Genomic DNA, 13,022 nt, shown 5'->3' with positions numbered 1-13,022 from the left:
CCGGGGACCATTAAAGGTCCCGGTTTAGGCCAGCCCAGGAGCCGGTGGGCCGCTGGGCGCGGGCGGGGAAGGCGGGGAGTGAGGGAGGGAGCGTCCCTGCGCCTGCGCAGAGGCCCCTGCGCACGCGCAGGGACGCTCCCACCCTCACTCCCCGCCTTCCCCGCCCGCGCGCGGGGGCCCGGCGGCAGTGGTGGAGGCCTCTCCGTGGCCTCCGCTGGTCGCTGGAAGCCCTCCAGAGACTCTGGAGGGCCTCCAGCGACCAGCGGAGGCCCGCGGAGAGGCCGCGGGGCACCCGGCGCTGGTCCGGAAGGCCTTCCAGAGCCTCTGGAAGGCCTTCGGGGACCAGCGCCGGCCAGCGAAGGCTTCCCCAGCGGCCTCCGCTGGTCCCTGGAGGCCCTCCAGAGTCTCTGGAGGGCCTCCAGGGACCAGCGGAGGCCGCGGGGGAAGCCGCGGGGCACCCGGCGCTGGTCCCGGAAGGCCTTCCAGAGCCTCTGGAAGGCCTTCGGGGACCAGCGCCGGCCAGCGAAGGCTTCCCCGCGGGCCTCCGCTGGTCCCTGGAGGCCCTCCAGAGTCTTTGGAGGGCCTCCAGGGACCAGGCGGAGGCCGCGGGGAGGCCGCGGGGGCACCCGGCGCTGGTCCCGGAAGGCCTTCCAGAGCCTCTGGAAGGCCTTCCGGGACCAGCGCCGGCCAGCGAAGGCTTCCCCGCGGCCTCCGCTGGTCCCTGGAGGCCCTCCAGAGTCTCTGGAGGTGCCTCCAGGGACCAGCGGAGGGCCGCGGGGGAGGCCGCGGGGCACCCGGCGCTGGTCCCGGAAGGCCTTCCAGAGCCTCTGGAAGGCCTTCCGGGACCAAGCGCCGGCCAGCGAAGGCTTCCCACCGCGGCCTCCGCTGGTCCCCTGGAGGCCCTCCAGAGTCTCTGGAGGGCCTCCAGGGACCAGCGGAGGGCCGCGGGGAGGCCGCGGGGCACCCGGCGCTGGTCCCGGAAGGCCTTCCAGAGCCTCTGGAAGGCCTTCCGGGACCAGCGCCGGCCAGCGAAGGCTTCCCCGCGGCCCTCCGCTGGTCCCTGGAGGCCCTCCAGAGTCTCTGGAGGGCCTCCAGGGACCAGCGGAGGCCGCGGGGAGGCCGCGGGGCACCCGGCGCTGGTCCCGGAAGGCCTTCCAGAGCCTCTGGAAGGCCTTCGGGGACCAGCGCCGGCCAGCGAAGGCTTCCCCGCGCGCCTCCGCTGGTCCCTGGAGTGCCCTCCAGAGTCTCTGGAGGGCCTCCAGGGGAACCAAGCGGAAGGCCGCGGGGAAGCCGCGGGGCACCCGGCGCTGGTCCCTGGAGGCCTCCAGAGGCCAGCGCCGGTAGCGGAGAGGCCCGGCGCTGGTCCCTGGAGGCCTCCAGAGGCCAGCCCCGGCAGCTCCCTCCCTCCCTCGCCGCGAGGCCGCCGCCGGAGGACTCCCCGCCGCCGCCGCCGCTGATCCGCCGCCCTGGATTAAGGTAAGGGGGCCGAAAGCGGGGGGGGCGGGGGGCGGCCTTCCTTTCTTCCCTCCCTCCTCCCTTCCTTCCTTCCTTTCTTCCTTCCTTCCTTCCTTCCTTCCCTCACTCCCCTTCCCTTCCTTCCTTCCTATCCTCCCTCCTCCCTCCCTCCTCCCCTTTCTTCCTTTCTTCCTTCCTTCCCTCACTCCCTTCCCTTCCTTCCTTCCCTCCCTCCTCCCTCCCTTCCTTTCTTCCTTCCTTCCCTCCCTCCCTTGCCTTCCTTCCTTCCTCCCTCCTCCCTTCCTTTCTTCCTTCCTTCCCCTCCTCCCCCCATTCCTTCCTTCCCTTCCTTCCCTCCCTCATTCTTCCTTCCTTCCTTCCCTCCCTCCCTCCCCCCCTTCCTTCCTTCCTTCCCTCCTTCCTTCCTTCCTTCCTTCCTTCCTTCCTTCCTTCCTTCCTTCCTTCCTTCCTTCCTCCTTCCTTCCTTCCTTCCTTCCTTCCTTCCTTCCTTCCTTCCTTCCTTCCCTCCCTCCCTTCCTTCCTTCCTTCCTCCCTCCCTTCCCTCCCTTCCTTCCCTCCCTCCCTTCTTCCTTTCCTTCCCTTCTTCCCTTCCTCCCTTTCTCCCCTTCCTTCCTTCCTTCCCTCCCTCCCTCCTTATGTTGTTATGTGATGCAGAGTGTTGGACTGGATGGGCCACTGGCCTGATCCAACAGGGCTTCTCTTATGTTCTTATGTGACGCAGAGTGTTGGACTGGATGGGCCACTGGCCTGATCCAACAGGGCTTCTCTTATGTTCTTATGTGATGCAGAGTGTTGGACTGGATGGGCCACTGGCCTGATCCAACAGGGCTTCTCTTATGTTCTTATGTGACGCAGAGTGTTGGACTGGATGGGCCACTGGCCTGATCCAACAGGGCTTCTCTTATGTTCTTATGTGACGCAGAGTGTTGGACTGGATGGGCCACTGGCCTGATCCAATAGGGCTTCTCTTATGTTCTTATGTGACGCAGAGTGTTGGACTGGATGGGCCACTGGCCTGATCCAACAGGGCTTCTCTTATGTTGTTATGTGATGCAGAGTGTTGGACTGGATGGGCCACTGGCCTGATCCAACAGGGCTTCTCTTATGTTGTTATGTGACGCAGAGTGTTGGACTGGATGGGCCACTGGCCTGATCCAACAGGGCTTCTCTTATGTTGTTATGTGATGCAGAGTGTTGGACTGGATGGGCCACTGGCCTGATCCAACAGGGCTTCTCTTATGTTGTTATGTGATGCAGAGTGTTGGACTGGATGGGCCACTGGCCTGATCCAACAGGGCTTCTCTTATGTTATTATGTGACGCAGAGTGTTGGACTGGAGGGGCCACTGGCCTGATCCAACAGGGCTTCTCTTATGTGACAATACTGACTTTGGTGGACCCAAGCACTGATTCAGTGTAAGGGAGCTTTGCGTTTGTGTCTTCTAGTGCAATTTTGTTCTCAGATCCTGTATTTACTTCATCAGTATATGGGATAAGGCACTTTCTCAACTGTGCTGCATAATGCAGCCTATTTATTTTGTCCTGTTGGCTCTGTTGGCTCTATCTGCGCCACCTTCATCACTTTCGGGGTGTGGATCCCCCAGTGGAGTGGTCTCCCGACTCCCTCCGCCGGCTGTTTCTGATAGCCCTGCGCCCCCTCTTTCATTTGATATGTGTCCCGTGCGGGTGCCACCCTCCCGCCGGGAGATGCCGCAAAATGAGCCCCCTTGAGGCTTATGGCGGCAGGGCTCGGGGGAAGCGAGCTAGACTGCTGTTCTTTTGAGGGGTTATAGAGTGTTTCGAGCCCGTCCCTGTGGCATCGGTCCCATCATTGTGGGGCCCAGGGGGCCGGCGCAGCGGCACGCTGAAGCAGCCTGTCGGTCACTTCCAGGTTCCTGTCCTGCATCTTGACCGGTGTTATTAGTGACAGGCTGCTTCGGCGTGCCGCTGCGCCGGCCCCCTTGGTCCCACAACGATGGGACCGATGCCACAGGGACGGGCTCGAAACACTCTATAACCCCTCAAAAGAACAGCAGTCTAGCTCGCTTCCCCCGAGCCCTGCCGCCATAAGCCTCAAGGGGGCTCATTTTGCGGCATCTCCCGGCGGGAGGGTGGCACCCGCACGGGACACATATCAAATGAAAGAGGGGGCGCAGGGCTATCAGAAACAGTCAGCGGAGGGAGTCGGGAGACCACCCCACTGGGGGATCCACACCCCGAAAGTGATGAAGGTGGCGCAGATAGAGCCAACAGAGCCAACAGGACAAAATAAATAGGCTGCATTATGCAGCACAGTTGAGAAAGTGCCTTATCCCATATACTGATGAAGTATATTCAGGATTTGAGAACAAAATTGTTTCCGGCGGTGATATTTGGGGGATTTTTGGGGACGTCACAGGAAGTGCTGTGAAGTCACTTCCTGTTTCCGGCAGGTGACGCGGGGGAAATGATGTCACAGGAAGTGATGCCACTTCCTGTTTCCGGTGGTGGCATGACATCACCGGAAGTGACGTCACCGGAAGTGACGTCACTTCCTGTTTCCGGCGGCGCACACGCTTCGCGCGCGCGCACCCCCCCCTCCCCCCCCCCGGGTCCCTGGCTGGCCTTCAGACATTATGGTCACCCTAGGCCACACACACCCATGTCCCCACTTTTGGGTAGGAAAAACTCAGCACAAACTCATTTACATATTAGGCCACACACCCCGACACCAAGCTAGCCAGAATACCTTTTCTGGTGGCCTTTGAGTGTTTTTAGATAGTGGGTGGGGCAGATTGGTCTTTTGCTCAGCAAGGCTTCTGATCAACCACTGAAGATTTGATCAGATGTGCAGATTTTTAAAAAAACATTGCTTTGGCGGCAGCTGCCACAACAGCATGGGGATCTTCTCTGTGTGGCTGAAGATAAGGTATGGCAGCTGTTGTGTGACTGACTGTGCCTCTTGTGGCAATCATAATGTAGTAGCTATTTTGTGGATGTGCCCATCAAACTGTTTCAGAATTCCAAAGGTACCCACAGAAAGGTTGGAGACCCCTGTTGTAGTCAGGCAGCAGTTTTACACATCACCTGTTGATGGTAGTTGTATGAGAAAGGTGTGCTAAGCAGGGCTTTTTTTGTAACAGGAACTCCTTTGCATATTAGGCCACACACCCCTGATGTAACCAATCCTCCTGGAGCTTGCAGCAGGCCCTTTACTAAGAGAGCCCTGTAAGCTCCAGGAGGATTGGCTACATCAGGGGTGTGTGGCCTAATATGCAAAGGAGTTCCTGCTACAAAAAAAGCCCTGGTGCTAAGTATCTGTGTGCAGAAGGTCCTGGGTTCAGCTCCCAGCATGTGCTCGTGCAAGGATCAAATACCAGGTGATGCGGAGAACCATGGAGTAGAAAACATTGACCTTGATGAACCAGTGGTCAGACTTCAGCGTAGAGCAGCTTTTCGCCCGTGTGTTCTGTTGTAGAAATGTTCCTTTCTATTGGAGGAGAAGTAGGCAGTTTGCACACATGGTGCAGTAGTGCTTGTGTCTTGGCAGAAAGAGGAAGTGAAGTAGGTGAAATGGACAAGTCCACTTGGGCTTGCCTTGCAACTAGCCATGGATAAACCATTGGTAAATCAGTGTGTAGGTCAGGCTATACAGCAGGAGCGAGGGCCTGTTTAGATTTACTTTATTTGTCAGATCCCGCAGCCGTAAAAGTTTTTTGGTTATTCTTTATTAATGAAATTCCTTTCGCAGGTCGCTTACTTTTTGCGGGCTACAACGACTACACCATAAATGTGTGGGATGTTCTGAAAGGGTCGCGTGTCTCCATTCTGTTCGGGCATGAGAATCGTGTTAGCACTTTGAGAGTTTCATGTGATGGGACCGCATTCTGCTCAGGATCATGGGATCACACACTAAGAGTATGGGATATGCTTTCTTTTTGCTTCTCTTTCCTGTTAATGTTATCTCTAATACATGCAGAGATGTAGACATTTACGCCAATTTTTCCAGGTATCTGTCAATAACTATTTAAATGGAATTGCTTTGTTGATTTATTTAAGATAATATGTATTTAATTTGTTTGTTTGTTATGTTATGTTAGATTTATATCCCGCCCATTCTATAGCAGACTCAGGGCGGCTAACAGCATAAAATAAATAAAGGCAACATTAATAAACAGTATTAAAACAGTAAAACAATCAAATAAAATCACAGTGGTGCTACTACATCAGTTATAGGCAAGAATCATTTTCCTCTCTCCAAAGCTGTCAATTCCTAGGCAGTAGGTATTAATACAAAGGACAGGTCCAGGTGGGGTGGCAGCCCTCTTCCATTCAGATGTCATATGCCATCCGGAACAATTCAGTCTTGCTGGTGCTGCAGAACTGCAATAAGTCCCTGATGGCTTCTGGGACGGTGTTCCAGATTATTGGGGCTGCCACTGAGAAGGCTCTGGTTGTGTTTAACCTAGCCTCTTCTAGCCCAGGGACTACCAGGAGATAATGCCTTCTTATGGCCCGTGTGTGTGATGGGAAGGATACATTCACTCATGCCTTTGCCTCCAGCCAGAGGTGTGTGAACTGACCTTCAGTTTTAGGAATATCTGACATCATCAGGGCTGGCGCATCCCAGTAGGCCAGGTAAGCGGCCACCTAGGGTGCTACCGGGTCTTGGGTGGCTGGCAGGTGCCTCCTCCCCCTCCTTATGTACACTCCCGTGCCCCTTCTCCGCTGCCACCACGCCCACCCTTGCTACCTCTCTGCTGCCCTCCTCTGCCTCACCGTCTACCTGCAGGTGGGCAGCAGCAGGGAAGGAGCACCGGGGGCAGTGGATGCACTTGGAGGCACTTGATGCATGGGGGGGGGGGGGTAGGGGCCTAGGGTGCCAGAAACCCTGTTGCCAGCCCAGGACATCACCTATCACATTTTCACCCCGCCCTTCCTCTGAGGAACATGAGGGGGTATACAGCAGGACACTTTGCAGTTCAATGGGGCCAGCTCAGGTTGGAGAAATGGCCTAAGGGGAAGTCTTAACCTCCTCCCGTACACTTCATTGCAATCCACTTTGGGGCTCCAGACATCTGATTTTTAGGGAAAGAACACTGGGAGCTGTGTTTATAGAACCTCCAGTGTCACGTCCATTTGCACCTTGAGACAGAGTGAATGTCCAGGTGAGACTCTGAACCCATGTCTCCCTGGTTGTGGGTTGAAACTTTGATAGAGGTGTGCGTTCGGATATTTCCAGTGCAAAACAGTGTACAGAAATCCGTGTTTAGTTTCAGATTGAAACTACTTGCTCTGAAACTAAACAGAAAATTTTGAGCATTGTTTCGGGTTGGAAATATCTTCTGGAAATATCCAAATACTAATTCAGGTTTTGCCAGTAACATATATTTAATTTTGAGGGGAAAACAGGACTTTTTTTGTAGCAGGAACTTCTTTGCATATTAGACCACACCCCCAGATGTAGCCAATTCTCCAAGAGTTTGCAGAGCTCTTAGTACAGGGCCTACTGTAAGCTGTAGAAGGATTGGCTACATCAGGGGGGTGCGGCCTAAAATGCAATGGAGTTCATGCTCAAAAAAAGCCCTGGAAAAAACCAAATACCATTGCAGTTCCTGATCATAGTTTTATTTTTCTCTCTGCAGATCTGGGCTTAACCCTCAGCACTGTCTCCAACTATGCGTTAAAATTGACATCATAGGACACAAAAATGAAATCTACATTTTCAAAAAGAGACAAAAAGCTACAACAAAAAGAAACAGCTTGGAGCAATCTGGTAGTCAAACAACTGAATAATATTTTGCCAGGGTTATCCAGTCATTGCTCAAACACTACTAGTTAGAGAAGGTAATAAATACACTTTTGTCATACAGCGGGCGGGGGGCGGGATCTGTGTGTGGTATAGTTAAGTCATTTTTAATTCTGTTTTTGAAATGACTTTTATTTCTTAGCAAAATAGTTTAACAATTCTAAAAAGCCAGACTTCTATCAAAATAACCTGTAAAACAGACCTTAGTATTTTAATGCACACTATGTGTATAGTATTTTGCATGAATTACGTGACTTCTGAAAGTCAACTCAGAAATAATACAGATTCCTACCATTGTTGGGGTTTCTTCGTGCATTCCCATAAAGGCAGCAAGAGAGAAAGAATGTGTAACTTCCACTTTATCTCCCTTCCCCACTATGTTTATGCTCTACTGCTGTATGGAATAAGTAGGTGACTTGTGGAACTAACGTACAGGACACAAGGTCTCACATGGACCACTGGCTTAAATGGATTTAAAAGGGGAGGTTGGTCAAACTTGTGGAGGGATAGTTTGTCACCAGCTATTGATAACAGACGGGGGCTTCTGGGTTCAGAGTCATTGAGCTTCTGTTTCTCAGCTGCTGGGGGAAAGCCGCCCTGAGCCTGCTTCAGCAGGGAGGGCGGGATATAAATGCGAGGAATAAATAAATAAATAATAAATCTGACCGGCCATTGTTGGAAACTGGAAGCTGAACTAGATGGACCCTTAGTCTGATCCAGCATGGGTGTTCACAGAGCAAGGAGAGCGTTCCATGCTGGCTGCAGACATCAGTGGGTCTCGAGGCAGAAGGTATCCTCAGCTGCTATCACTGTGCTGGCTGCAGACATCCTGAGGCAGAAGGTATCCTCAGCTGCTATCACTATCTCCCCTGCCCCCATTTTGCATTTTCCTCTCTTGAAATTCCTGAGGGCCTCATGTCCCCCAGGAGCAGCATTTCAGAAAGGGCTGCAGTGGGAGGTGGGAGAGAGAGGCAGGGAAGTTCTGCTGTACTTGGCGGAAGTGCCTTCCATTAGCAGGAAACTTAGGGCACTTTCACACATTTCACACATGCCAAATAATGTAGTTTCAATCTGCTTCAGTGAGCGCTTGCAAATGGATTTTGCCATTTCACATTGTAAAATCCAGTTGCATTGAAAGTGCATGATTTAATGTGTGTGAAAACCCTTCGTTTCGATCAAACCCTATATTTGTCGTCAACTGAGTTAATTCCCTGAATCTGCTCTTATTCGCCACAGCAAACTTGATTGTTGTTGAATAATAATTATGTGCTGCAAGGTCACAACCAACTTACGGTGACCCAAAGGGTTTTCCAGGCAAGGAACGTTCAGTGGGGGTTTGCCATTGCCTTACTCTGCATAACAACCCTGGGCTTCCTCCGTGGTCTCCCATCCAAGTACTAACCAGGACCGACCTTGCTTAGCTTCCAAGATCAGATGAAATTGAGCTGGTCTAGGCTGTCAAAAGTAACACATAATAATGATGAAGGGACGGTGGCTCAGTGGTAGAGCATCTGCTTGGGAAGCAGAAGGTCCCAGGTTCAATCCCTGGCATCTCCAAAAAAGGGTCCAGGCAAATAGGTGTGAAAAACCTCAGCTTGAGACCCTGGAGAGCTGCTGCCAGTCTGAGAAGACAATACTGACTTTGATGGACCAAGTGTCTGATTCAGTATAAGGCAGCTTCATATGTTCATATAGTGCCAAAATGGCAGAAGACCGTACTAAATCCTGTACCATTTTCCCCTGTGTAGTATACCACCTCCAGGCAAAGGGAAATTTCAGCCTGTTTTTAAAGTGAACAGAGCTAGAGGGATGGTGAGTGTATTGGAAGGAACAATCACACACAACTGTCCATGTGAAGCTGTAGCGGACGCACAGCCAGCCCGCGTGGGACTCTGTACTTAATATCGTAGTATTAAGTGTAATAAGCAAAATTGTTTTGGCTTGTTTTTCATAGTATTAAGTGTAATTAACAAAGTTGTTTTGCATTAATTTTTTTTTAAAAAAAGATGACATTCTCCAACTAGGAGTGAAAGGAGAAATAAAATGGCAAGCTTAGAAACTAAGGAAAAAAAATTAGACAAGGCTTTTTTTAAAAAAAGAGGCATTGGCTTACCCTGGACTCCAAAACAGCATGGGGGAGAAGATGTGTGAGTCACTCACTCCTCCTCTTTGTCAGGTTCCTTGGAGTGTGCAAAAGCAGTCTCAGTTCTTTGAAACATTTCTCAGTTGAGTGCTGAATTTGAGGCTTAAAAAGAACAAGTGCTGTTTAGAATAATTAAAACCCAGTGAGAGTCCCCCTCCACACACCATTTGTTTCCATTGGTTGCTGATTGCTCCCCAGAACCAAGAGATTATTACTGAAGTTTGTAATTTTTCAGCCTGAATAGTCCAGCTTCACTTGAGCTCACCAGAACTTGGAAACTAAGCAGAGTTGGCCACATTTAGGACTTGGATGGGAGACCACAAGGGAAGACTAGGGTAGCTAAGCAGAAGAAGGCAATGGCAAATATTCACATGAAGCTGCCTTATACTGAGTCAGTATTGCCTACTCAGACTGGCCGCAGCTCATACATGAAACTGCCGTATACTGAATCAGACCATTGGACCATCAAGATCAGTATTGTCTACTCAGACTGGCAGTGGTTCTCCAGGGTCTCTGGCAGAGGTCTTTCACATCACCAACTGCTTGATCCTTTTAACTGGAGATGCTGGGGATTGAACCTGGGGCCTTCTGCATGCCAAACAGATGCTCTGCCTCTGAGCCACAACCCCTCCCCACTTCTGCATGTGTCTTGCCTGGAACGCCCCGTGGATGAGGTTGCTATGAGTTTGTTACGACTTGAAGACTTTGGGAATTTAAGTAGCACATCTGTCGACAAATCATTTTGGATAGGGAAGGAATAGCAACCTCAGTTCAGATGAGGATGGTGTCATGGCAGGGGTTATCTCTTCTGTTTCCCCAGCCTCAGATTCCCTGAACTGCAGTTTTTGCCCTGTTGGAGGGAACATACAGGCAGTATACGGGCAATGTGTATGTTCCCTTCCACAGGGGAAATAGGCGCCCCAGAAGGAGATTATCCATTGAGGCCCCCATCTGAGTTGGAGGCCTCCTGCAATTTCTGCTTATCAAGGAAAAAAAAAATCCAACAGCATTTTATTTTCTTAAGCTCGAAATTAGGAAACATTTCAATTAGGTGATAAAACACTGGGAGGTACTCCCTGTGCAGTGCAGACTTAACATCTGCCAATCTCTTAGCCATTGCTGAGTGGAGAACAATGATATAAAGTCCAGCAATTTAATCAAGTTAGCATTTCTGCAAGAATCTTCAGAGTCAGTTCCTGTGAGACCCAACCTATTTCCTATTAAAGATAATTGCTGTTATATAAAAGTGGTGAGGGTTTGGGGGGTTTTTTTGTGTGTAAGAATCCTTTCAATCCTTTTTGTGACTGCCGATTCCCACAATTTAATCTGTGCACTGTGAACTGGAATAACTTCTAAGCATAAAGCAAAATTGGATGGCAGAGCGGCTTTAATGTCTGTGTTTGTGAGATAATTGCTAGGTAGGCCCCCAGAAAGTATAAATTCGTATCATTCGAAGGGTATATTTGAATTACCGAGATGCTGCGTTGCAAGTACTAACTAAACCCCTTTATGAGTCATTTACAGTGTGTTGCCAGCAGTGAACTTATGCGGAAATTGTGCTTGTCATTGGTAGAGATGATGAAATGAAGAAATGCCTGAGAATCCCATTATGTAAGATTTTGAGCAGCTCACCTAGGCTAAGGGGAGGTATGGAATGACGCACAGATTTAGAGGAGGAAGTGTGGCTCAGTGACGAAAGGGCCCCTGGCATGTTGTTTACATGCCAGCGGTCACGGGTTCAGTTTTCTTTGCCTGATACCCTGGAGAGCTGTTACCAGTCCGACTATGCAGTTCTGATTCAGATGGACCAATAATCTGACTTTGCATGTCCATGATGTTAAAACCAGTGGCAGAACATGCACAAGTATGATTGCTCATGGAGTGAGGCTGCACGCATAACCTAGCAGGTTTTTCTCATTGCTTCATTTGTATGCTGCAAGAGATTCAGACCCTGGGAGCAGGCGAGACCCATGTTCATGGACATGGAATGGTATATTCAGGGGTGGAATTCTAGCAGGAGCTCCTTTGCATATTAGGCCACACACCCCTGATGTAGCCAATCCTCCAAAAACTTACAGAAAAGAGCCCTGTAAGCTCTTGGAGGATTAGTTACATGAGGGGTGTGTGGCCTAATATGCAAAGGAGCTCCTGCTAGAATTCCACCCCTGGTATATTGTTCCTACGAGGGAGGAGATAGCCCAGCGTGCAACCCTAATAGCAGAGTAATGACTCCAAGCCTTTGCAAAAGCAAAAACCCACCTGATGGATCAAGAACACTCAAGCAGAGAAAGAATAGACCATCTCTTCATCAAATCTTAGTTTACTAGGGGTAGGATTGAAGTTCCCCAGTAGTTTGGGGTGGGGCAGTCTTTACTTTTGGGATAAAGCTGCTTCTCTTAGCAGGCAGGGCTGCTGGTCTTTGTGTGATTCTTGGAGGGGAGGGGCTTCACCTACAGAGCCCAGTCTTTAGCCCTGACTTAAGACAGAAGGACACCTTTGGCTGTGCTCTGGAGAGCGCCGCGATTCTGAGTCAATATTTTGATTACTGTTTGATCTTATCTTTTATAAATGTTTCCCAGTCCAAAAAGCACACCGGAGGTTCCTATGATTTGCTTACTACAGACACCATTTTCAGTATTGGACTCAAATTGGTGCCAAGTGTGTTCGCCAAAGTTGTGGCTTCATTGGCAGCACATTTGAGAATCCAGGGAGTGTTCATTTTTCCTTATTTGGACAACAACTTAATTAGATCCCCATCACTACAGTAGGGAATAGAGGATGGACGTCAGACAGTTTCATGCCTCCAGGACCATGGTTTTGTCATCATCTGACTTATTTGTCATATATCTGGCTTAGAGAGTTTGACACCTGGGGAGCAATGATACGCACAACTCAGTTTGGTGTAGTGGTTAAGTGCACAGACTCTTATCTGGGAGAACCGGGTTTGATTCCCCACTCCTCCACTTGCAGCTGCTGGAATGGCCTTGGGTCAGCCAGAGCTCTCGGAGAGTTGTCCTTGAAAGGACAGCTTCTGTGAGAGCTCTTTCAGCCCCACCTACCTCACAGGGTGTCTGTTGTGGGTGTGGGGGGGGAAATAAAGGAGATTGTAGACTGCTCTGAGACTCTGCAATTCAGAGTGGAGGACAGGATATAAATCCGTCATCATCATCATCATCATCATCATGACAGTCTTCCTATTGCAAGAGTGGCAGGAGAAAATACAAACTGCCATTCAGGACATCACAGGGCAATCCTGGCAAGTCTTTTAGGAATGGTGGTTTTCTGTCAAGATGTCCTTCAATGGTCCCAGTTTCATGCTCACCTGCTTCAGAGGATCCGAGGAGGAGGTTTGGATTTATACCCCACCCTTCACTTGGGGTCTCAGAACAGTTTACAATATCCTTTCCCTTCCTCTCTCCATGATAGATGGGGCTGGGAGAACTGCTCTTGAGACAACAGCTCTGAGAGAACTGTGACTGACCCAATGTCCCCCAGCTTGGCTGCATGTGGAGGAGTGGGGAATCAAACCCATTCTCCAGTCCACCACTCTTAACCACTACACCAAACTGGCTCCTAATTCTAAGCATTTCTGGGAGAAGCAGTGGCATTGTCTGGA

The 13,022-nt window shown here is 50.8% G+C and overlaps 1 protein-coding gene across 1 annotated transcript in view; it reads left to right on the top strand.

Moving 5' to 3' along the window:
• The window catches only part of GNB5 (G protein subunit beta 5), a 49,478-nt gene extending 41,919 nt beyond the window's left edge, over positions 1–7,559 (top strand). Inside the window, 2 exon segments of the mRNA XM_060260240.1 lie at positions 5,206–5,372; positions 7,100–7,559. Of these exon segments, the coding sequence (XP_060116223.1) occupies positions 5,206–5,372; positions 7,100–7,111 (179 nt within the window). The 3' untranslated portion in view covers positions 7,112–7,559.
• Positions 7,560–13,022: the final 5,463 nt, after the last annotated feature.

This window comes from Heteronotia binoei, chromosome 19 (genome assembly GCF_032191835.1).
Source record: "Heteronotia binoei isolate CCM8104 ecotype False Entrance Well chromosome 19, APGP_CSIRO_Hbin_v1, whole genome shotgun sequence".
Taxonomy (NCBI): Eukaryota; Metazoa; Chordata; class Lepidosauria; order Squamata; family Gekkonidae; genus Heteronotia; species Heteronotia binoei.
Note: the sequence above shows the minus strand (reverse complement) of the source record. Positions and strands in the feature narration are given on the sequence as shown.